Genomic DNA, 24,243 nt, shown 5'->3' with positions numbered 1-24,243 from the left:
CATCCATGGAGAGATTGTAGGGTTGCTAATTATCCCTAAAGGAAGCAGAAGAAGAATGTGCAGAAAGCAAGCAGAAGTTTCGCAGTGCATCCCCAATTGGTCTACAGATGGAATGGGTGAGAAGGCTGGGCAGCAGCCCTGTTGGACTTACACACCCACCTCTGGACACAATATGGAGAGAGAGAGAGAGAGAGAGAGAGAGAGAGAGAGAGAGAGAGAGAGAGAGAGAGAGAGAGAGAGAGAGAAAAGAGGCAGGCAGGACATGTGTCAATGTTTAGAGGAAAACAGAAGGTATCAGTTAATTAATAAAAAAAAATTAACAAAAAGTAGATGTCCTGAAAGGCAAAAATTAAGGAGTGCATAGATTTATGAAAAAGACTGAAATGATAGGAGGACAACAAGTCTCTTGCAAAAAAGAATATTTTTTTCCCAGAAAAGTAAGAAGCTTAATTATCCCAGGTCAATTTTATAGTTCAGCAGATCCAGTTCCATCCTACCTGTAAGATTGCATATGGATATTATTAGTGAGAATTTTAGGGTAAAAAATGTTACTAATAGAAGATTAAAGTGACCTTGGTCTCTTGATAACTCACTGTCCAGCCTCTCATATTGTTTATATAGACCTTGGAGTTGTTAGGTAAGTTGGCTTTCCACTGGAAAACAAAAACAAAAACAAACAAACAAACAAAAAACAAAAAACAAAAAAATAGATCCGTATCTCACAGAGAAATAAATTCTGGGGCTAAGGGTGAAGCTCAGAGGTAGAGCATTGCCTAGCATGGGTAAAAGCCTGAGATTGCTCCCCAGCACTGCAAAAAAAAAAAAAGTCCTGGATGAATTAAGGATACAGATGTCAAAACAATATGCATAAAAGTATTAAATTTACACGAATATAATTTTTTTTATAAATTTGAGGTCTCTGGATAAGGATGTTTTTAGAAAGACAGACCACTAAGAATCCATGAAAGACTGCCAGTTGAACTACACTGTAAAAAGTTAAAACATAAGCTGAAACTACATTGCAACAGAAGATATAATATTATACATATATGTCTCCTGCTAGTAAAGAAGACAAGATAATGTAAAATGAACATAAACTAGCCAATTAATGGACAAGAAAAACAAATATTTAAAAATGTTCAGTCTCTATTAGTTGGAAAATGTACATTTTAAAAATATATAACACTTATATAGTAAGGATTTGTATAACTTAACTACTCTACTAAGCACTTTTGTGCATTATCTCATTTAATTGTTACAGAATCCTATGAGTCAAAAGTACCAATCTTTTCATTTTGTGCATAGGAAACTGATACTAAGAAAGGGCAAATAAATTTTGCAAGTTTACTAAGAAATTTTCTCTCTCTCTCTCTCTCTCTCTCTCTCTCTCTCTCTCTCTCTCTCTCAACTTTAAGAAAGCAGGTTTACTGATTGCAGGGTCCAGAGGGCCTATCACCTAAAAGATTCTCTGGACAAAGTTTAGAAATTCTTTGAAGTTTATACCTATTGGGAAGAGGGCCTTGAAGGTTTACATTTTTGCAGAGGTCTACATAAAGTAATGTTTTCTTTGAGTTCTCAGAAAGTGTTTTTCATCTATGTTTTAGAACAGTCAGAGTTTTTAACATGTGTTATCACAAAAGCAGGAGTAATATCAGCAGTTAAAATCAGTTTTTGCAAGACAGAGCAACAGGAACTAGGAAGTTCTAACACCCTAAGCTCTTTTGCAGAAATCTTTGCTGATATTCTGTTATGAAGAACAACTGTGGTGAGGATCTTCGGGTAGGGGGTCTCTGGCCTGCTTCACTACAACATATTTACACAGTCCATGTGGGGTGTGGGATCACTGAAGGGAGTCAAGTCAATTGTTTCTACATGTGCCATAGGAAGATGGTCACCAGGACGCAGTTGCCTAATGCAGATACCCAGCTCTACCTGAATGAGGAACTAAGAGGAGACAGAGACCTAAACCTATGTCAAGAATGTCCTCTCTGATATAAGGGGGATGACTCAAAATGGGGTAGGGAGGAAGAGCATGAGAAAAATATTACCACTAAATAGGGAAGAGAGGTGGGAGGGAATTGGAAGGAGAAGGGGAATTGCACGGAAGATGGAAGAAGACCCTTATCGTTTTACAAAATACATGTATGATGATGTGAGGGGGAAGAAAAAAAAAAGAAATGTGTCACATTAGATTGGGTAGAGAGAAGTGATGGGAGGGGAGGGGAGGGGAAGGGGGGTTAGGAAGGGCAGCAGAATAAAATAGACACTAATATTGCTGTATGTATATAGGTGACTGTATAACCAATGTGATTCTGCAACCTGTACACTTGGAAAAATGAGAAATTATACCCCATTTGATTCAAATGTATATGTCAACATCATTGTAATGTCATGCGCAACTAATAAAAAAATCTAGATGTATGTATTCATTATGGCATTTCAAAAATTAAAAAAATAAAAAAGAAATACTAATAACAAACAAACAAACAAACAAAAAAGAGTGGCTAAGTCCTGCTTCTGGCATAAAAAGTAAAATCTAGACTCCGAATGGATGCCAAGGCAACAAAGAGTTAAGGTAATTCACTACAGAGTGCTTTGATTTTTATACTTAACTGGTAATGAATGTCCTGTCATCTTACAACAAGGAAAAATATCTACTGTATGCCATATATGTGCAAATATTTTACTGCATATTATAGTATAATTTTAAAAAGTCACTCTTAGCAGTAGATATTATAAGTTTCCATTTTAAAGTAAATGGATATGAGACAGAGAGACACTAAATGATTTGTTCAGTGGTCTGGGAAAGAAGTTATTTTTCTTCCTCTTTCACATTTGTACAATGGAGACTTCTCTCTACTTCCATGAAGGAAGGTTGTGGGCTGAAAGCCTGGCCTGTTGGTTCCCTGACTTCTCTCCAGGGTGATCTATCAGGGATCTGCAAGAAACTCTGCAGTCTGACTCCCACCTCCAGAAATTCTTAGTTAAACTGAGATACGTCTTGACTACCGGAATTCAGGACATAAAATCTTTAAAATCTCCCTCGGTGATTCTAATTTGCTACAAAGGTTGGGAACAGCTATGCTTTCAAACTTGCCCCTTCACTCCCTAACTAATAGAAATGTTGATAGCCTGTTATTGATTGGGTAGAAAAAAGGAAATGGCTCCCTCTTTATTGACTTCTTGTTTCACCATTTGCACCAAGGATTTTGAGGACATCTGTGCTCAGTGCAGACAGGTATCCTGCAGAATCTGCTCCAGCTAAGTCTTTGTTCCATTATGTCTAGTTTTTTTTTCAATTAATTTTTATTAGTTCTAATCAGTTATACATGATAGCAGAAAGCTTTTTGATTCATTACACACAAATGGAGCACAACTTTTTATTTCTCTGTGCATGATGTAGAGTCACACCACATGTGTAGTCATACATGTACCTAGGGTAATGATAAGAAATTATCTCTTTAACCTCAAAACCCATCTACTATGATCTGGTTCTAATGATACTGCTTTTATCATTAAATTAATTAGCATATCATTTTTGTCTGCTTGTGAAACATAAGTGATTTATAACATCCAGTGTTGGTTAGGATGCAACACAAAAGATTTTTTCTTGTCTGTAGCAGAGAAATGTTGAAGTATCAGAAAGTTATATTTGTACAGATGCAAAGGAATGCATAAGAGCATACTATAACATCATAACTAATGATATAAAATTAAAAACAATATAACCCATAATTTCAAGCCAGCAATTAAATTTATTACATTAAAAATAATTCCTTCTGGTATTCTAGCCAATTGTTACAAAAGGATGAGTTCTTTCTGGATAACTTGATAAGGAATAATGTTCATTAAACATTACTAACTGAAAAAAATCAGGAAAGTTGCAGAATATACTGTGTATTAAAACTGCATTATTAATTCTATGAGTGTAAATATAATCATGTTTTTAGGAGGATACAGAAAACAATGCTTTTATGCTGGATAATTTGAAGACTTGAGGGAAATGGAAGTTTGTTTGGAAATTTAAAGAACATTCCACTGGTTACTTTATACTCTCGATTCTCATAATTAAGCATGCATTAACTTTAACATTAAAAATTAAAAGCTAAAGCTTGAGGTGCTCTTCTGAGTTTTAAATTTTTTTATAGTTTGACATAATTGTCTTATATACTTATTTTTATGTGGTGCTGAGGATTGAACCCAGTGCCTCACACATGCTAGGTGATCACTCTACAACTGAACCAGCCCCACTCTTCTGATTTGTAAGGATTTTAAAAGGATTTCTTAGTCATTCATTCTGATCTATGTTGGCAGAGATGTATAAATGAATTCAAGATGGATACCATCCACTGTGGAGTTGCTCAGTCCTGGATTTAATCAACCCCCAAGGAATTGAAAATACATTATCTCCTGAGTATAGCCTAAGTCTATGTGCATGTTAGGAAAATTAGGTACGGCCAAAGGGAAAGTAGGTTGATTGTATTAGTTGACTAGAGCTCTTTTGCTTTTATGCTGCTCTATGGCTTGGCTCTCCAGAAAAGTACATCATGACACCACTACCTCTCTTGAACTTATCTCCACTTGAATGCTTCTTTTCTTCAATCTAGCCTCTGGGGGTTATATAGTACACAGAGAACATAAAGTTGTGTTATCTTTGTGTGATACTCTATCTTATGCACAGAGTTTTGAAATGTTTCACCTTACAGTATGTTGAAGCAGTAATCTGTGGAAATTTATATAAAGAACATTCAGGTTTGCAGGAGTAGGTTTTGAAGTTCAGGTCAGAGCAATGATTTTGTTTATAATCAAGGCTAACAGAAATCTGATATGATATTCAGCCTATACTTTCTCTATGTGAAAGGCTTTTTTGTAATAGACACAGGGAAAGAGTGAGCAAAATGACAAAAAACCCTCCTGAAGTATGTTATGAATGTGTTAAATTTTATATTTGAAGAAAATCAAGAAATATTTGGCTTATATTTCTGATTGGCATCATCAGACATACTAGAAAGTATGTTCCATATATTTTTTTCTCTCATACAAAAGCCTGTTTTGTTGGAATAAATAACAAGGATGGTCAAATTACCAATTTAACAGAAATATTATTGTAATTTTACATTTTAATGTTTCAACCTTTTTTCAAACCACAGTAATAGTTTCTGCATTTGAGTCGCTAGTTTCGCTGATATATTCATGACAACTATATGCTGATTGACAGAAAAAATAAAATGAAAAGAAGAAAAAAATGCACACTGTCAGCATTAATACTTCTCATCTGTTGAGTTGTCCTATTTGTGCTAAAGAGAAAAAGAAATACAACAAATATAGTTGAGAACTTCTATTGCAGATATGGTGCTGACTGCTAGGGAGACAGAACAGGACAGATAGAAGTCCTATAGGGTATATTGTGGAGAACGTGATTTCTATAAAGTGAATCCTAGAGAAAATTCCATTTATTCTGATTGTTTAGCCTTGAGAAGGAAAAACAATGCTATATATTGGCATATGGAAAACCCTTATGATTTCTGTCTTGTCCTCAGGGAAGTTGAAGAGTAAATGGACAAAGTTAATATAATACAAATTTAAAACTCATTTGTTAATTTAAATAATGAGTATAAAATGCTATAAAAGCATTACTAGTTGTATATATCTATACATTATTGAGTTCTATCTCAATGTTAACTAATTTCTCTGGCCTCTGTATTTCTTTTCATAAATTTAGAACATTTTTTTAACAACCACGGTAACTCTAGTTCTATATTTCTGTGATCGAAACACACTTATTCCCATGGCTATATTTAAAAAGTATATTTATTGAATATAATAAAAATAATCACATTTATATATATTGAGAATAAAAATAATCACTATTTAAGTTTAGTGACTGTGATTAGGTCACCAATTCCCACCAATCAATTTTCTAAGTTTATAAAAGGCATCAGAATTAAAGTAAAAATTAGTTAATTTAGTCTTAAAAGTATATAATCTTGGAACCTGGAAGACAATGTCTAAATTTTCAAACTACAGATTTATTTGATAAATATTTTTGAAGAAATCTGTAAATCAAAGGTATACTGCACATACAGAAAATTTGAGAATACTTCAAGGTTTGATGTAAATTTATTGATGAAGAGACTTAAAATATGTCTGGGATCCACATTTGATCACAACTGAAGATGTGTGTATGTTTTCTGATTTGATAGGAATGAGTGGATGTTGCAAAAGCATCATTGGAGATATTAATATCAAATTTAATTTTTAATACTTTACCACCAAACTTCTTCTACATATTTGCTTTGTTTTGCATCAATAGACTTTGTTGGAAGAGAGAAAAATTCAGAATGAGAAACCACACAATGATTAAAGAGTTTGTACTCTTGGGCATATCAGACAACCCAGAGCTTCAGGTTATACTTTTTATCTTTTTATTCGTAACTTGTTTATTAAGCATCACTGGAAACCTAACCATCATCATTCTCACCTTGCTGGACTCACATCTAAAGACCCCTGTGTATTTCTTCCTCCGGAATTTCTCCTTCTTGGAAATTGCATTCACCAGTGTTTCCATCCCCAGATTTTTGGGGTCAATAATTACTAAAGTCAAGACCATTTCCTATAACAACTGTTTAGCTCAATTATATTTCTTCATCTCCATGGGTGTGTCTGAATTTTTCCTTCTGACTGCTATGTCCTATGATCACTGTGTTGCCATCTGCAAGCCACTGCATTACACCACCATCATGAATAAGAAAGTTTGCTCCCTTCTTGTCTTTGGTTCATGGATGGCAGGATTTCTGACCATCTTCCCACCCCTTATGCTCATCCTCAGGTTAGATTTCTGTGCTTCCAATGTCATCAATCACTTCTCTTGTGACTACTTCCCCATCTTGGAACTCTCTTGCTCTGATACGTCGCTTTTAGAGATGATTGGCTTTTACTTTGCCTTTGTTACTCTTCTCTTCACGTTGGCTTTGGTTATTCTGTCCTACATCTGCATCATTAGCACCATTCTGAGAATCCCATCTGCCAGTCAGAGGAAAAAAGCTCTCTCCACTTGCTCCTCTCACATGATTGTCATCTCCATCTCTTATGGAAGCTGCATATTCATGTATGTCAAGCCTTCAGCAAAAGAAAGAGCATCACTGACCAAAGGAGTCGCTCTCCTCAACACTACTATTCCTCCCATGTTGAACCCTTTTATTTACACTTTGAGGAACCAGCAAGTAAAACAAAGTTTCTGGATAGACCACAGCTACCTGCAATGCTGAACTCCTTGGCTTCAGCTTTCTTTTTAACCTGCAAGTGACTATGTTCTGTCTCCCATTAAAACTATCTGTAGGTTTCATGTAATCATTGATTTAGAAAACTGACTAGAAAACCAGTGGCTATAGAACTTAAATCACTTTACTAGTTATTCTTAATAAAGAAAATATTTTATAATACATTGTTGTTTTAATAATATTAAGTTTATTTTTCATTTAACTACCGTACAGTTTCCTTTTAAAAATTAACCTGAACTATGTAACTAATTATTATCTGCTACAAATTATTTTGCATGTTGTTTGCAATATTTGTTCAATTATTACCAGTCTCCGTAGGACTTGGATATATATTTTTTTCCACTTAGAAGTAATTGCAATTTCTCTGTTTCCTTGATTTGATTTAAGTACATGTTCTATGTAGTTTTATATGTTCTCCTTGTTTATCTATACATATTTTTTTCAAAATGTAGACATAAAGTTGAATATTTATGTAACCACCAATGCTCTTTTGCAAACTGCAAGTGTGATAGAAATTTCATTAAAAACTATTTATTCCATGCTTTATTTTAGACTAGGTTGTCCTGTACCATATCTTATTTAATCATTACAGCTATATGGCAAAATAGACATGGTTACCTATTTTTTTATAAATGGGTAAATTAATGCTTAGAAAAGTTGAGTAACTTGACTAAGATCCTTGTGCAATAGTAGCCAATATAAGAGTCTGAAAAAATAAAATGCAAACAAATATAAATACTAGTATTTGCTTTATTTTTATATTTTGTATTTTTTTTTTGCTAAGGATCTGAACAAATGTTTGGCTTTTCTCCATATTTATACCTCATTAGGGTATAGTGGAATAATGATAGTTTTATCCAGGAGGATAGTAACTCCAGATATTTTATTTGACACAAAACTACAACATTAATAAATCCAAACAGGAAACCCTTCACACAGTACTGTTGAGCAAAAGAATGAGAAAGAAAAAATATTTATAGTGTTAGCAGTATTATGGTAGAAAAATTATTATAGGAAAGCAGACTAACAATGGAAATAAAGGAGTGATTCAGTATAAAGTAGTAGATTTACAGTTTGAAAATTGTCATGGAAAATTGGATAGAGGTCTTCATTAGGAATTGAGATTCTGTATTTGGTTGCCCTTTTCATCCCAGAAGATGACATCAAAGGAAAAAAATCTTTATACTTAGTGTTGCTATTTGTTTGTTAATATTTTTTTCTCTGTCTTATTGGACACTGTCTCCCAAGCTTCCTTTTAGAACTTCAGTAGTAATGTGTATTATGTTTATATTCCTTTGAGTTTTGTTTACATTTTTCTTCTGGCAATTTTCATTCACTAAATTGGTCCCTTGAGCCAGTGACAGAGAAAATGGACAAAAATATTACGTAGCTCATGCTACATAAAATTTATATAGAAACCATGTCAAACATTTTTAAGGCACTTCTGATACTATTTTATTTTTTTATTCTTCCTCACAATTTTATATTTTTGCTTCTTTTTCACTATTTGTAGTCAAAGAAATATATCTGCTCTGAATAAAATGGAAAAATTAAGGCAAAAGTTTTGACACTATCAAAATTGACTTTTATTTTAAATGGTACAAAATCTACAATTCAAAACAAATCATACTAGTTCAGAGGAAGAAAGAGAGAATATTTTTAGAAACACTGATTCCCCTGGATTAAAACAAAGGCATTGTCTAATTTTTTTATTATTCCAGTCATTCTGGATGTTAGTGAAACTGGATGAAAACCAGAGGTAAGTTGGATGTAAAGAGGGTGGAGGAACACTCTCAAATCTCAGCATTGATTCAGTACTTCACAGCTTGACTTAACCTTAGAGACTGAGATAACAGACTTTGGTTTCATTTGATGGAGGTTAAATAGAATATGATAGCATATATTTTGAAACTTGACACATTAGAAGTCATATAAAATGACCATATGTAAAATGGTTAGGATATTTTATTTTATCTATTCCTTTTTTATTGATTAAAATCAGGAAATTATTATCTGTATCTTTGTATTTTTAATTAAATATAGACATGTAGTACTGTTTTTAAGAGAACAAACTTTAATTGTAGATCACCTGAGATTAGATTCCACATTTGCTAGCTGTTGAATTAATGGAAGTACAGGATCTCTGAGTCTTAATGCTTCATTTAAGAATAGGAACAACAATTTCATATTTATCTTATAAAGATTGAGATAGAATATAAATGTTTTCAGTCACTGGAAAAAATTTGCACTTGGTAAACCACAACTACTCTTTACACCCTTCCAAGAGTTGAGATTTAATTCCAATCAAAAGAAAAATCATCAACACAGCTATTCTTAGAACCTAAGAGTCACATGATTTATGAAGTACTTTTGTTTACATAATATAATTCTCAAAAACACTCTTAAAATTCCAACTGCATTTTAAGAATGAAGCTTAATGAAATTAAGTAACACATCCAAAGTCACCAGTCCATTGCATGACACATTTGTATTTTAATCTACGTCTAAAAGCTAAGCTCATACCTATTGTAATAAATAATAAATTAATCATGGTTTGAGATGACAATTTTGTTATTAATTCATTTCCTCTTCCTTTCTTGTATAAATTATAGATCACTAGTTAATGGAATGAAAGTATAAACCCTTACAGACACGAGTGTTAGTATTTATGAAGTGATCACCAAATGTGATTTGATGTCTTTTCCCTTAATTTGTTTTGTATGCATTGCTACAAATGCAGAGAACTAAACCTGCCCATCATTTCTAAAATTAATGAATATAAATTATTCTTCTTATTATTACTCTTTGTAAATTTTTTTTAAAGTTGTCAATGGATCTTTTGTTTTATTTATTTATATGTGGTGCTGAGGATGGAACCCAGGGCCTCATACATGCCAGGCAAGCACTCTACCATTGAGACATAACTCCAGCCCCCTATTATTCTTTTAGAGAAAAATATTCTAAAATAACTGTGAGAAACTGTAAAAATAAAACAACATTTTAACCACTCAGTTGGTTCTCCCGAGGAGTTTTTGCTTTCTCAAAGGAACATATTCTAGCTCAGAGCCTGGAATGCGTGAAAAGTATCAGAAGTGCATTTTCTTGTGATTACGAAGCTGAGCTAGAGATTGCCCACACTTTGAATTCAATAATTAGCCTGTTCTCTAATGTACTAACCTAGACTTTGAACACCTGTTGAAACTTATAAAATAGAAATAAAGAGTGTGGCAATATCAGTTACTCTGATATTTTTCTGATGATTTCTACTGGGGTTTAATTGAAGAAGACATAATTGAGCAAATGAAATATTTAAAAATTAGATTCTCAAAGTTTTTGCTTTACTAAGAAAGATTTCAACCCAGGGCAACATAAAAGAAAACTATTACAAACAGCAGACACACACACACTGAAAGAGAGAGAGAGAGAGAGAGAGAGAGAGAGAGAGAGAGAGAGAGTGTGAGAGTGAGGGATGGATCAGAAATCAAATGGAACAAAAGTCTCTTACCTCAGACTCAAAGGAACATCCTTTGATACTTTAAAACTAATATATCTTTTAGTATAATGTTAATTTTTTACCTTGGACATCAAATATATTGCCCATATGTTATCTGATTTGTTTAGGCAATCATTATTAATATTCATTTGGTGGTAGAGATTTGGAAAGTGCCAATTTTATTTAATAAGTAATAAATATCACTATTAAATTTTATTTTTTTGTGACTCAAGGAATCTGTCTTAGGTTCATTGAAAAGAAAGTAAGAAGTAATTTTGGTACAATGAACAAAATGAAATGAGAACTTAACAACCTAAGATATGTTCTTCCAGGAGAAAATATGGGTCTGCATTCACAAATAACAAACTGAATTGATGAGTTACATTTTTGAAGATACCCATCATCCTCTACACAAACACATCCTTGGAATAGTTTAAGGCTGTAGGAATCATATATACCTTATTCAATATTTAATTATTGTTTCAAAGGAATATGAATACTCATACTTTTATTATACTTATTTTGTATTAACAAATGAAAATAATCCATCAAATTTTTACATAAAAGCACAGTATACCACCCCCAATTATTGACATTAGATCTACCAATGCTAGAGATTCATTAAACCTGTCTGTTGGTTTTTGAAAACTTTCTATAGAAGTGTTCATTTTTTGGTGATGTGCTGAAAAAATTGTTCATTTTTTTAATTGATATCTTCCTTCAGAAATCCTCCTATAGGGGCTGGGGATGTGGCTCAAGTGGTAGCACGCTCGCCTGGCATGTGTTTGGCCTAGGTTCGATCCTCAGCACTGCATACAAAGATGTTGTGTCTGCCGAAAAAACTTAAAAATAAATATTAAAAAATTCTCTCTCTCTCTCTTTTTTAAAAAAGAGATCCTCCTATATTTATTCAGATTTTTAATCAGTAGCAAAAAGAAAATAGTGAGTAGTGTTATTATTAATATTCAGAAAAAAATGTTAAAATTAACAAAGATTTGGAAGAAAAATAGATATCCAATAAGTTAGAACCAAGATTAAAATACAGTGCATTCATACATTTTCACTATGGAATAATAATAATGTAAAAATAATAGTAATAATGTACTAAAAATAGTAAAATGTATTTTTAAAAATCGGAGTTTCCAACATCAGTAAGTAATTACAAGGACTTTAAACTTGAGACTGACACCAAATTTTGTCTATTTGATGGGAGTGTAGTTTGTTACTTCAAGGTATTATGAGAAATTATTGATTTTAACACAAACAAAACCCTGTTAAGGTAAGATTGATATTACTGGAGGTGGAGTAAAGTGAATAGAAAGGATGGATTATAAAGAAATGTTACAAAAGTAATTAGAAATAATGTTTAATGAAGTTTTTCAAAATTTATGTATCAATAAAATATGGTTTCCTTTACATGTTTTTGGTTTTAAATTTATTCAATATAAGGAATTTGGGTCAAGTGTTTAAGCATACCTTGTAAGGTAAGTAATGTGGGGAAACACATCTTATAAGAGAAAACTAAAGTATAAGTACTGTCCAAGCTAGAATATAGCATTAAATAGAGAACTGTGCCTGATGGCAGCATTTATTTTAACAACAAACACAATATTAACTAGATGAAATTTTATTTTAAACCAATATAACTATGCTAGTCACTAGAAAATGTTGAAATAGGAGTAAGAACCTGTTTTCTCAAGAATGTGCAGAGTAATGGCAGAGTTCACAGGAGACTTCGGCATAGTTTAAGTGTAGTGGGTTGGGAGGAATGACTAGGGGTTCTTATGATATGTATACAATGGATACTCCTCCTGTGATGGAAAGAGGTGTTTTGGAATGTCATTACAATATGCCACTCACAATTCTGTTGTACTTGACTTCAAACTTCACAATCACTTCCAGAAAGGTTATAATTAATGAATACAGAAAAACAAACTAGCCATGGTTCATGTTGATGTGCTGTGAATACTTAATTTCCAGGGGCAATGACCATATCCTGGAGAGAGATGGGAGTAGAATGTGTGTGTGTGTGTGTGTGTGTGTGTGTGTGTGTGTGTGCATGGTAGCATGGAAGAAGTACATAAAACATGGTTAGAAAGGTCAGCATAATGTAGATAGGGTAAAAGTATAAAGCTAAGCATCATTTGCCTAAATGTGATAGGTGCTGTACAATCAGGTAATTCCTACTCTATTATTGTTGTTGTTGTTCTTGTGAAATTCTCTTGGGGTTAAATGTATTTGTTCCTATTTATCTAAAATAACCTTGGGTTGAGGACCATCATCCTAATCCCAAAGGTATTCATATCAGTGATTAGAGAACATTTTCTCTATAGAAAAATATCAATACAATTTCCATTAAGTGTTAAGCATTTTTCCAAATGCTTCACATATATTAACTTATTTAAATCTTATCAAATGAGATTGATGTGTATTGTAGATAAGGAAACTGAGCACAGAGGAGTAAGTGATTTTAAGACCTAAAAATTGGATTGGATTCAAAACCAGACATTCCTCCTCTTTCTTAGGCAAATATCTTTGGCAATAGCATTTAAACTTTAGCTCTAAAAAAGCATTAGAACTTATTATTTTAAAAAATATAAATAAAACTACTAAAGCAGGTTTTCTTGGGATATGCCTATCTATCTATCTGAGGGCATCCTCAAATATGAATAACAATAATAGTGATATTTATTATTTTAATTAGAAAGCAAAATAATTCGATTAGGAATAAACATCATAAAAGTGACACAAGTAGACTAAAATATCATGAAATTTTGCAAGAGATTTATATACAATAAATCTCAGGTTCAAGCCTTCCAATGTACATTCGTTTTCTGCTTCTTTCTCCCCTCCATCCCTGACATCTGAGGCTGCTCATTGCAATGACATCAGTATTTCCAACTTCCAATGAGGTAGTAGCAGGAGTTGGAAAAGCCAATGAGTGTTAATCAACATTGGTAGATGGCTAAGGACAAAACAACCACTTTTAAAAAATTATCTTTTCCCATTTTTGGCAGTTCTCAATGTAATTAAACTATTAAATAAAGGGAAATGTCTATTGAGATTGGAGCAGTGTCTCAAAAGGAAGATATTTTGTAGCCACACATCTTAACCTTTCAGTAAGAAATAACATTTGGAATCAGAAAAGTCTGGCTAAAAATCTTGGCCCTACCATTTCAAGCTGTGTGATACAAAATCATTTTCTTATTATTTTTAAATTTATTTTATGCACTCATATTAATTGCACATGTTAATGACATTCAGTGTGATATTTACATAGGTGTATATACAGCATGCATTGATGGTATTCAATCACCCTTCTTCCACTCTCCCACCAACTCACCCCCCTTCTTCCACTCTCCCACCAACTCACCCCTGTATCCTTCATAATCCCTATTCGTCACTATTCTACTTTTTCTTTTTGAGTTTCCACATATGCGAGAGAATGTGTGATACTTGTCTTCCTGCGTCTAGCATACTTCACTAAACATAATGCCCTTTATTCTACCCATTTTGCTCCAAATTATTTCATTCTACTTCATGGTTGAATAATACTCCTTGGTGTATATACTATATATTATTCATCCATTACCCTGTTGAAGAACATCTAGACCCTTATTATATTTACAATGTGAATTATGTCACAAAAACATGGGCATGCAAGTATATCTTTTGTATGCTGACGTTATTTCTTTTGAATATATACCCAGTAGTATAAAGATTAGACAATTTTGTAGTTCTGTTTTTAGTTCTGTTTGTTTTTTTTTTTTTTTTTTGGTGGGGAGCATACTGGGGATTGAACTCAGGGACATTCAACCACTGAATCGCATCCCCAGCGATTTTATATTTTATATTTTATTTAAAATGTAACAAGAGTGTCATCATTGCTGAGGCTGGCTTTGAACTCATGATCTTTCTGCCTCAGCCTCTTGAGAGGCTGGGATTACACGACTATGCCACCACACCTGGCCTATTTTTTAGTTTTTTGAGCACCTACATATGCTATTCTTCATATGGCTGTCCTAATTTACATTATTACCAACAGCTTATAAGAGTTCTTCTTCTACATATTCTAATCAACATTTCCTCGTGTGTGTTTGTGTGTGTGTGTGTGTGTTTGTGTGTGTGTGTGTTTGACAATAAACATTCTAAGGGTGAGATGGCACCTCATTGGATTTTTGATACTTAAGTAGTTTTTAATCTGCTAAAACTAGAGTTTTTCACTGTAAAATAGAGAAAATTAAAGGATCATTGTCATTATCAGGTGGCTTTCCATTTTCTCTAAAGGTGGAAATGGCATAATAGTTCAGGAAAATTCCAGCTTCACACTTGAATATTTTAAAATTCTAAACTTAAGTGCTTTATTTGTGTTTTTTTTTCTATAGGTACAACAAGAAAAATATACTGAAGAAGCAAATGAGAAATCATACAGAAGTAAGAGCCTTTATCCTCCTGGGATTGTCAGATGATCCCAGGCTCCAGGTGGTACTATTCATCTTTCTCTTCCTCACCTACATGCTCAGCATCACTGGGAACCTGACCATCATCACCCTTACCCTGCTTGATCCCCATCTTCAGACTCCCATGTATTTCTTCCTCAGGAATTTCTCCCTATTAGAAGTTTCATTCACAACCGTCAGTATACCCAAGTTCCTAAGTACCATTATTTCAGGAGATAAAACCATTTCTTTTAACAACTGTATAGCTCAGTTATTTTTTTTCATTCTCTTGGGAGTCACTGAATTTTACCTTCTGGCTGCCATGTCCTATGATCGATACATTGCCATCTGCAAACCTCTGCACTACATGACCATCATGAATCGAAAAGTCTGCACAATGCTTGTCTTTGCTTCCTGGCTGGTCTCATTCCTAATAATCTTCCCTGCTCTCATGTTGCTGCTACAGCTTGATTACTGTAGGTCCAATATTATTGACCATTTTACCTGTGATTACTTCCCCCTACTCCAACTTTCTTGTTCTGACACTAAATTCCTAGAGATAATGGGGTTTTCCTGTGCTGTGTTTACTCTGATGTTCACCTTGGCACTAATATTTCTCTCCTACATATATATTATCAGAACCATTTTGAAGATTCCTTCTACTAGTCAGAGGACAAAGGCCTTTTCCACGTGTTCTTCTCACATGATTGTCATCTCCATCTCTTATGGCAGCTGCATTTTTATGTACATTAAACCCTCAGCCAGAGAGAGAGTGTCTCTGAGCAAGGGAGTGGCTGTGCTAAACACCTCAGTGGCTCCTATGCTCAATCCCTTTATTTACAGCCTGAGGAATCAGCAGGTCAAGCAAGCCTTCATGAACATGGCAAGGAAGATTGTGGTTTTTACAAGTACACGGAAAGACGTGGTGTCTTGAGGTAAAGGCACATTAATGTGTAATTAAAAGTACAAAAAGAATGAAAATTTAGTAGCCAATTCAAATAAGTATTGCCCTTCTTTTCATTCTTTACATTACGTTTTTCTTTTTCCTAACAGTTTACTGGAATATTTGTTTAACATATGTCTCACCAAATTTAAATAATTTTTTATGACTTTCTGACACCCCGTTTTTCTGTGCTTATTCATCACAACCTCTTAATCAATAATTATTTTACAAAGAAAATTGAAATTTGAATTTTGTTCAGGAAAAAACATATCTTTCTATATAGGAGACACAAAGATATTGATATATTTTAATTAACACATCTCAAAATATAAGTTGTGATTTTATTTATGTTTTACAGAAATTCCCTTGAGTTTTTTTTTACATTTTTTTCTAGAAAAATCTTAAATGCTACATAAGTGAATGAAAAATGTATTTTTTTTCATTTAAAACCAAGAACTAGGTCTGGGGTTGTAGCTCCATGGTAGAGCACTTGCCTTACATCTGCAAGGTCCTAGTTCAGTCCCCAGCACCACAATAATAAAAAGAATACTAATAATAATTCAAAAGTTAAAAATGAAAATGAATGACAAAACATGTTATTTTTCTATTCACAAAGTAACATGGGCCATTCATTAATAATACATCTTTAGATTTAAGTGCTCAATAGACTTTCATATTCTCATTTCCTACAATGTCTCTGTAGACGTATAGGTAGACACAGATATAAATATATACATACATATGTGTGTGTATATATATATATACACACACACACACACACACACAAACACAAATACCTAATGAACACATGCTATAGAAAATAGTGAAGAAATAAGTATTAGATATATGGGATAAATTTATTTTCTCAAATTCCATTGTAAGCTCTCTTTTGATTATGAGTGTGTTTGTGTGTGTGTACACATACATGTGTTGTTTAAAACTAATCCAAAATACAATATGTGTGTATAAAATATATTAAATATATATTATATATAATATAGCCTTTGAACATATTTTATATATATAATATATAAAATATGCATGTTTTTAATAAATATATATATGAAGAAATATTTAGATATGGGATTAGATATCCTTCTCATGTTTCATGGACTAGTTATAAACAGGGAATATATCCAAATTAGTAGATACTAAAGTAAAATATTTTAAGTTTCTGTTTTGTATAAAATATAAGCTTCATTGCAAAGAAAAATATTTCATTATGTATAAAGTTCTGGTTTCATTTATTAAATTTCTATTCCACATAGTATACTCAAAATCTAAAATAATGTGTATCTGTGTATAACTTAAGATTATGGATACTGAGAAGTAGTCTAACATTTGAGAAAACATACTGTAATTCTTATCAATGGAGGTACATTCTTAATATTATAATCAATTGAGAGATTAAGTATGAAATTTGCTGAGAGAGATAAAAAGGGACAGGATCTTGAAGAGGACTCCAAATTTTGGAGGAAAATTATAAATGACTTCTAAATTACATTGCTTCCAAATGAATTGCAATTTTTATGTTAAGAAGTAAATAGTTAAAAAACCTTAGATTTATATAACCTCAAAATACCTACTTCTTCACCAATAAGTAAGGTCTATTATCACGGATAAATGAAGCATTAATAACTTATTATGAGGATAAAAACAAATCTGTAGAGCATATAGAATAATTGTACTATTAAATATCAGCAATTAGGGGCTAAGGTTGTGGCTAAGTGGTAGAGCACTTGCCTCACATATACTGGGTTCGATTCTCAGCACCACATAAAAATAAATGAATAAAATACAGTTCCATCAATAACTGAAAAAAATTTTAAAAATCAGCAATTATTATAGTTTTCTCTAGATACAACTGATATAGTTTTGAACACTTTCAGATAAAAATTGTTATTGGAGTAAGAACACCTGACATGAGATCTAAATACTGCAGAAAGTTTTAAAGGCACAATACATCATGGCTAAATATAGGCACAATATTTTACAGGAGATCTCTAGAATTTATTCATCTTGCATAGGGGAAATCCAGTATACAACTTGAACATAACTCCTGTTTTCTCTTCTGCCAATCATGTAGAAACTGTCAGTCTACTCTCTGCTTCTATGAGTCTACTCTAGATACTTCATATAGGTAAAATCATTGTGTTTGTCCTACCGTGATTGGCTTATGTAACTAAGTATATTGTCCTTCAGGTTCATTCACATTATATGTATGTCAAAATTGTCTTAAAAAATAATTTGTGTGTGTTTAAAATGAAATATATATATATATATATTTATTTTCATATCTTTTTTTGTGAATAATGCTACAATGAACATGATAGTGAGATAGATCTTTATGATCTTCATTTCCATTGTTTTGGATCTATACACAGAAGTTGGATTTCTAGATCATAAGTTGGTTCTACCTTTAATTCTGTGCCATTTTCCATAGTGGCTGCACCATTTTATATTCTCATCAACCATGTACAAGAGTTCTAATTCCTCCACATTCTCTCCAATGATTGTTACATTTTGTCTCTTGGATAATAGCTCTCCTAACAAACAAGGGTGACATGGTATCTCATTGTAGTTTTGATTTAATTTCCCTAATGATCAGTGACATTGAGGTTCTTTCCATATACTTGTTGGTCCCCTCTTAGAGAAATTTCTATTCAAAATCTTGCCCATTTTAAATTAGGTAATTTGTCTTTCTTTTCTACGTAGTTGTACAAGTTTCATATGTATTTTAGACATTACTCCCTTATCTGATATTGACAATGAAGTCAGACATAAATCAGTGACATTACTTATATGGCCATGAAAAGGACCTTTTGAAATCAAGGTTCAATTTTGTATTAATTTTATTAGGAAAATCACTGTCTCAGTTGCATATTCCTTTTCCTTAGAAAAAAAACATGCCTTATATGGTTGTAAATCAAATGTATAATTCTAATGGAGTATTCTATATAAGGCTTCTCCTCCTGTAAGAAGTTGCAAATATCTTTAAAATGAGTGCATATTCTGTCTACTTCCCAGCAGGTATCTAGTGTAGTTGAGGTTTTCCAATAAAGTGCAGAATGCATAATTACTTTTAGGCAGGTTCAGTCCATTTTCCAGGCCAAAACTCTACATAAATTTTTCTTTACATACTCTAGAGAATGTTTATGATATGAAATTAGACAGAACCCAAATGTAATATATGTTTCAAATTTATCACCAATTATTAGGGTAGTTTAGAGAAGATGGCATTGGTTGAAGAAGATTGCTTATAGATGGAATGTAAGTCTATAATGTAGAAATAGGTTGTGCTCTGCATTTGTGTGATTAGTGATCCTTGAAATTTATCTCACTTGTCAATTAGAGTCTGCAACAAGAGAATTGTATTTTTTCTTACTAATATCTTTTAGGAATATGACAGTAGTTTTATAACTTTGAGAAAAATTGTGCCCTACTTAATATTTTCATAAAGATTTGATAATGTTCTCTAAGCATAGTTAATATGTGCCAGGACCCATGGTTACCATATATAATATGAAGAACACAAATCAATACACTCAATTTTGAAAAAATTTTGCTGAGCTAGTACATACATAGAATGAATCTTGATAAAATAAAACTCTCTGAATGTTAGGCTTTTTTCTCTATCAATATGTAGTCTTCTGCAGTTGCAGAGTAGTTTAAAACACACATCTTTTAGAACAAATAACTGTTTTAAAATCACCAGTTACAAGAGAGATGTGTCATAAATCATGCCCAGTATGTAAATAAGGGGAACTAATTCCTAGAGAAATAATGACAAGAAATAGAAATTTGCCAAAACCCAAATATTTCAAAAAGACACAAAATAATATGCACAAAGCTGCAAAATGGAAATGTTAAAAAGCAAAAAAGAATATTTTAAAAAACAAAGCCAAACATAATCTCAGATCTCATAATCTTATTAAGTCAGTGTGTCCAGAATTCATTTTAAGATTTTTCTAACACCATTTTTCTAACATTAAACTTAAACTTAAGAAGAAGTAGTAGCATACCCAGTTCTTAATTCCTGAAAGGTATTTTTTCTATGTTCCTAAGTAGAGTGTATTAGTAAAATTTCTCCAAAGAAATTAAAGCAATAGGAGATATAAGTCCAGAAAAATTTTATTAGAAAGATTTGACTTATGCAGCTGTAGTAATAGACATCACATAATCTGCCATCTGCAAACTGGATGCCCACCAAGCCAATGGTGTAGCTCTAACCCATGACCAAAGATCTGAGGTGGAGGAGTACATAGCTGAAGGCCTTGTCTGAGTTCTAAGCCTTAGAACTGTCCAAGGGCAAGAGTAGTTGGATTTCTTAGGTCAAAAGAGAGAAAATTCAATCTTCCTTCTACCTTTTTGTTCTGTTTGAGTTATCAATAGAAAGAATGATGTCCACTTACAACAGGGAGGCCCTTCCTCTTTAAGTCAGTGTACAAATTCAAATGCAAACACCCTCACAGACATACCCAGAAATAACGTTTAATCAGTCATCTCGGTATCCCTTAGTTCAGCCAGGATGACACCTAAAATTAACCAGCTCATCCTTAATTCTTCTAGAACCAGATTAAGTGGGAAAAGGTACAGTTTGATACATTTTGAAAACGTTTAAGATGAACTAACAAAACAAGCCATAAACGGATTATTTTATAATAGGCCCTGTAATATGTAACCAGGCTCTGTGTGGCATATAAGATAAAATATTGAGTCATATGAAAAGCCTGGAAACTCTGTCAGTAATACTTATAGATCACAAAATCTATGTGATCATCTCAGTTCTTGGGTTTTCCTGACACACTCATAAAAATTTCTGTCACTGAAATCTCCTTAATGAGCATTGTTACTTTAATGAGCAAGTCCTAAATATCTGACTTAATCTTAAACCTAGCTCTACTGCAGAACTCTACATAATCCTTAGCCTAGTCTATGTGTGTGGGCTTTCATTGATTTTTCTGTAGTATTTTATTACCTAATAATATAATTTTAAAAATTATTATGTTTATTATTTACTGTGTCTCTAGCTCGGGTGAACTAAGTCTCTATCACTTTTCTTGACTATTATTTCTCAAGCATGTAAAAGAATGCTTGATATAAAGTTTCTTTGTACCAAAAACAAACAAAAAATAAGCTTTGCTTACTAAATATGAGGGAGGACATGATAAACTAAAGAGATTAATAAAACAAATGAAAAGTGAAAGAAAACAACAACATACAAAAATACATATGGTCAGTCAAAAGTTGAAAATATTTATTGGAAAATGTGATTATATTTTGAGGAGATGTTGACATTAAGTCTTGATTTTCTCTTCATCTCACTACTCAGACATGAACACTAGGAAATAAAGTTTCAAACATCTTTACAACAATGTCTGAAGGCTCTGGGAAATCTCATGCCACTTTTATAGGGATCCCCACCACACCCCTTTCCCCCCTTATCTTTCTTTGGCTTCTGTACATGAGAGCAATCATTTCTGAATCTGGCTTATTTCACTTAGCATGATGTTCTCCAGGTCTATCCACTTACCAGCAAATTCCATGATTTCATTCTTCCTGATGACTAACAATTCCATTGTGTTTCTATATCACATTTTCTCAATCCATTCATCTGTAAACAGGCATTTAGGCTTGTTCTATAACTTGGCTAATCTGAATTTCACTGATATTAACATTGGTATGCATATATTACTGTAGTGTGCTGATTTTAGTTCTTTAGGATAAATTCTAAAGAGTGGAATAGCTGGGTCATATAGTGGTTCCATTCTTAAACTTTTGAAGAATCTCTATACTGTTTTATCGAGAGGTTGTGTGAATTTGCAGTCCCACCAACAATCTATGAATGTACATTTTTCAAATCCTCCCCAGAATGAATTATTATTTGTATTCTTTTTTTAAAAAATATTATTATTTTTATTTATATATGACAGTGGAATGCATTACAATTCTTATTTACACATATAGAGCATAATTTTTCATATCTCTGGTTGTATACAAAGTATATTCACATCAATTCGTGTCTTCATGCATGTACTTTGGATAATAATGATCATCACATTCCACCATATTTCTAACCCCATTCCCCCTCCCTTCCCCAACCCCCTGCCCTATCTAGAGTTTGTCTATTCCTCCCATGCTCCCTCTCCCTATCCCACTATGAATCAGCCTCCTTATATCAGAGAAAACATTCAACATTTGGTTTTTTTGAGATTGGCTAACTGATGATTGCCATTCTAATTGGAATGAGATGAATTTTCAATTTAGTTTAATTTCATTTCCCTAATCTTTAGGGATATTGAATTATTTTTGTTTATATTTGTTGCCCATTTGTATTTCTTCTTTTGAAAAGTATCTGTTTAGTTCTTTGGCTTATTTATTAATAAAATTATTTGTTTTGCTAGTGCTAAGTGTTCGAGTTCTTTGTTCTGAATATTAATCCCTGGTCAGAAGAGTAGCTGGAAAAATTTTTCTCCCATTCTGTAGGCTCTTCTCTTCATGCTCTTAACTCTTCCCTTTGTTGTGCACAAGATTTTCAATTTGATTTCTTCTCATTCATTGATTTTTGGTTTTGTTTCTTGAGCTTTATTGGTCTTCTTAAGAAAGTTGGTGCCTGTACCAACCTATTGGGGTGTTGACCATATAATTTGGATCTAATTTCTAGGCCATTGATTCACTTTGAGTTGACTTTAGGGCAGTATGAGAGATCAAGATCTAGTTTCATTCTTCTACATATGGCTGCTAGTTTTTTAAAAATTATATATATATATATATATATATATATATATATATATATATATATATATATCACAATTTGTTAAACAGGCTATCTTTTCTCCAACACATATACATTTAATTTTTAAAAAATTATTTGTTCTAATCAATTATACAAGATGGCAGAATGCTCTTTGATTCATTGTGAACAATTTTTCACTTCTCTGATTATACACAAAGTAGGGTCACACCATTCGTGCAATCCTACATGCACCTAGGGTAATAATGTTCATCTCATTCCACCATTTTTTCTATTCCCACCCCTCTCCCCTGAACTCCCTCCCCTTTGGCCAATCCAAAGTCCCTCCATTCATCCCATGCAACCCATCCCCCCATTATGGATTAGCATCCACTTCTCAGAGAAAACATTTGGCCTTTGGTTTTTTGGGATTGGTTTACATAGTTTAGCATGATATTTTCTAACTCCAGCCATTTACCTGTAAATGCCATAATTTTATTCTCTTTTATTGCTGAGTAATATTTTATTGTGTGTGTGTGTGTATATATATATATATATACACACCACAGTTTCTTTATCCATTCATCTACTGAAGGTCATCCAGGTTGATTCCACAGTTTGCCTATTGTGAATTGTGCTGCTATAAATATTGATATAGTTGCATCACTGTAGTGTTCTCTTTTAAAGTCCTTTGGGTATAGACTAATGAATAGGATAGCCAGGTCAAATGGTGGTTCCCTTCCAAGTTTTCTTTCATATATATTTTTTAGTTTGTAGATGATCACAACATCTTTATTTATTTATATTTATGTGATGCTGGGGACGAACCTAGAGTCTCACATGTGTGCGGCAAGCACTTTACCACTGAGCTACAGCCCCAGCCCCCATTCCAAGTTTTCGAAGGAATCTCCATACTGCTTTCCAGATTGGCTGCACCAATTTGCAGTCCCACCAGTAATGTATAAGTGTGCTTTTTCTTTCATATCCTCATCAATACTTATTGTGTTCTTGATAACTGCCATTCTGACTGGAGTGAGATGAAATCTTAGAATAGTTTTGATTTGCATTTCTCTAGTTACTAGAGATGTTAAACATTTTTTTCATATATTTGTTGATTGATTGAATATCTTCTTTAGGATATATAAGAAACTCAAAAAACACCAAAATCACTAACAGTCCAATCAATAAATGGGCTAAGGAGTCAGTCCAACATATATTTTTGACACCTTTGTCAAGTATCAGATTACTCTGCTTTTGGGTTTGTCTCTGTGCTTTCTATTCTATTCCAATAATATTTCTATTTTTGATGCTAATAACATGTTTTTTTTTGTTATTATAACTCTATAGTATAATTT

General features: G+C 32.7%; 1 protein-coding gene across 1 annotated transcript; it reads left to right on the top strand.

Annotated features, from left to right (window-relative positions):
* Positions 1-6,341: 6,341 nt before the first annotated feature.
* On the top strand, positions 6,342-16,146 carry LOC308658264 (olfactory receptor 6C3-like; the record flags this gene model as incomplete). The annotated part of the gene is made up of 2 exons (XM_081310841.1): positions 6,342-7,223; positions 16,072-16,146. 2 exons carry the CDS (start codon positions 6,342-6,344, stop codon positions 16,144-16,146), a joined length of 957 nt encoding a protein of 318 aa, XP_081166967.1.
* Between the last annotated feature and the right edge of the window lie 8,097 nt (positions 16,147-24,243).

Source organism: Spermophilus citellus, assembly GCF_964194105.1.
Source record: "Spermophilus citellus genome assembly, chromosome: 10".
Taxonomy (NCBI): Eukaryota; Metazoa; Chordata; class Mammalia; order Rodentia; family Sciuridae; genus Spermophilus; species Spermophilus citellus.
Note: the sequence above shows the minus strand (reverse complement) of the source record. Positions and strands in the feature narration are given on the sequence as shown.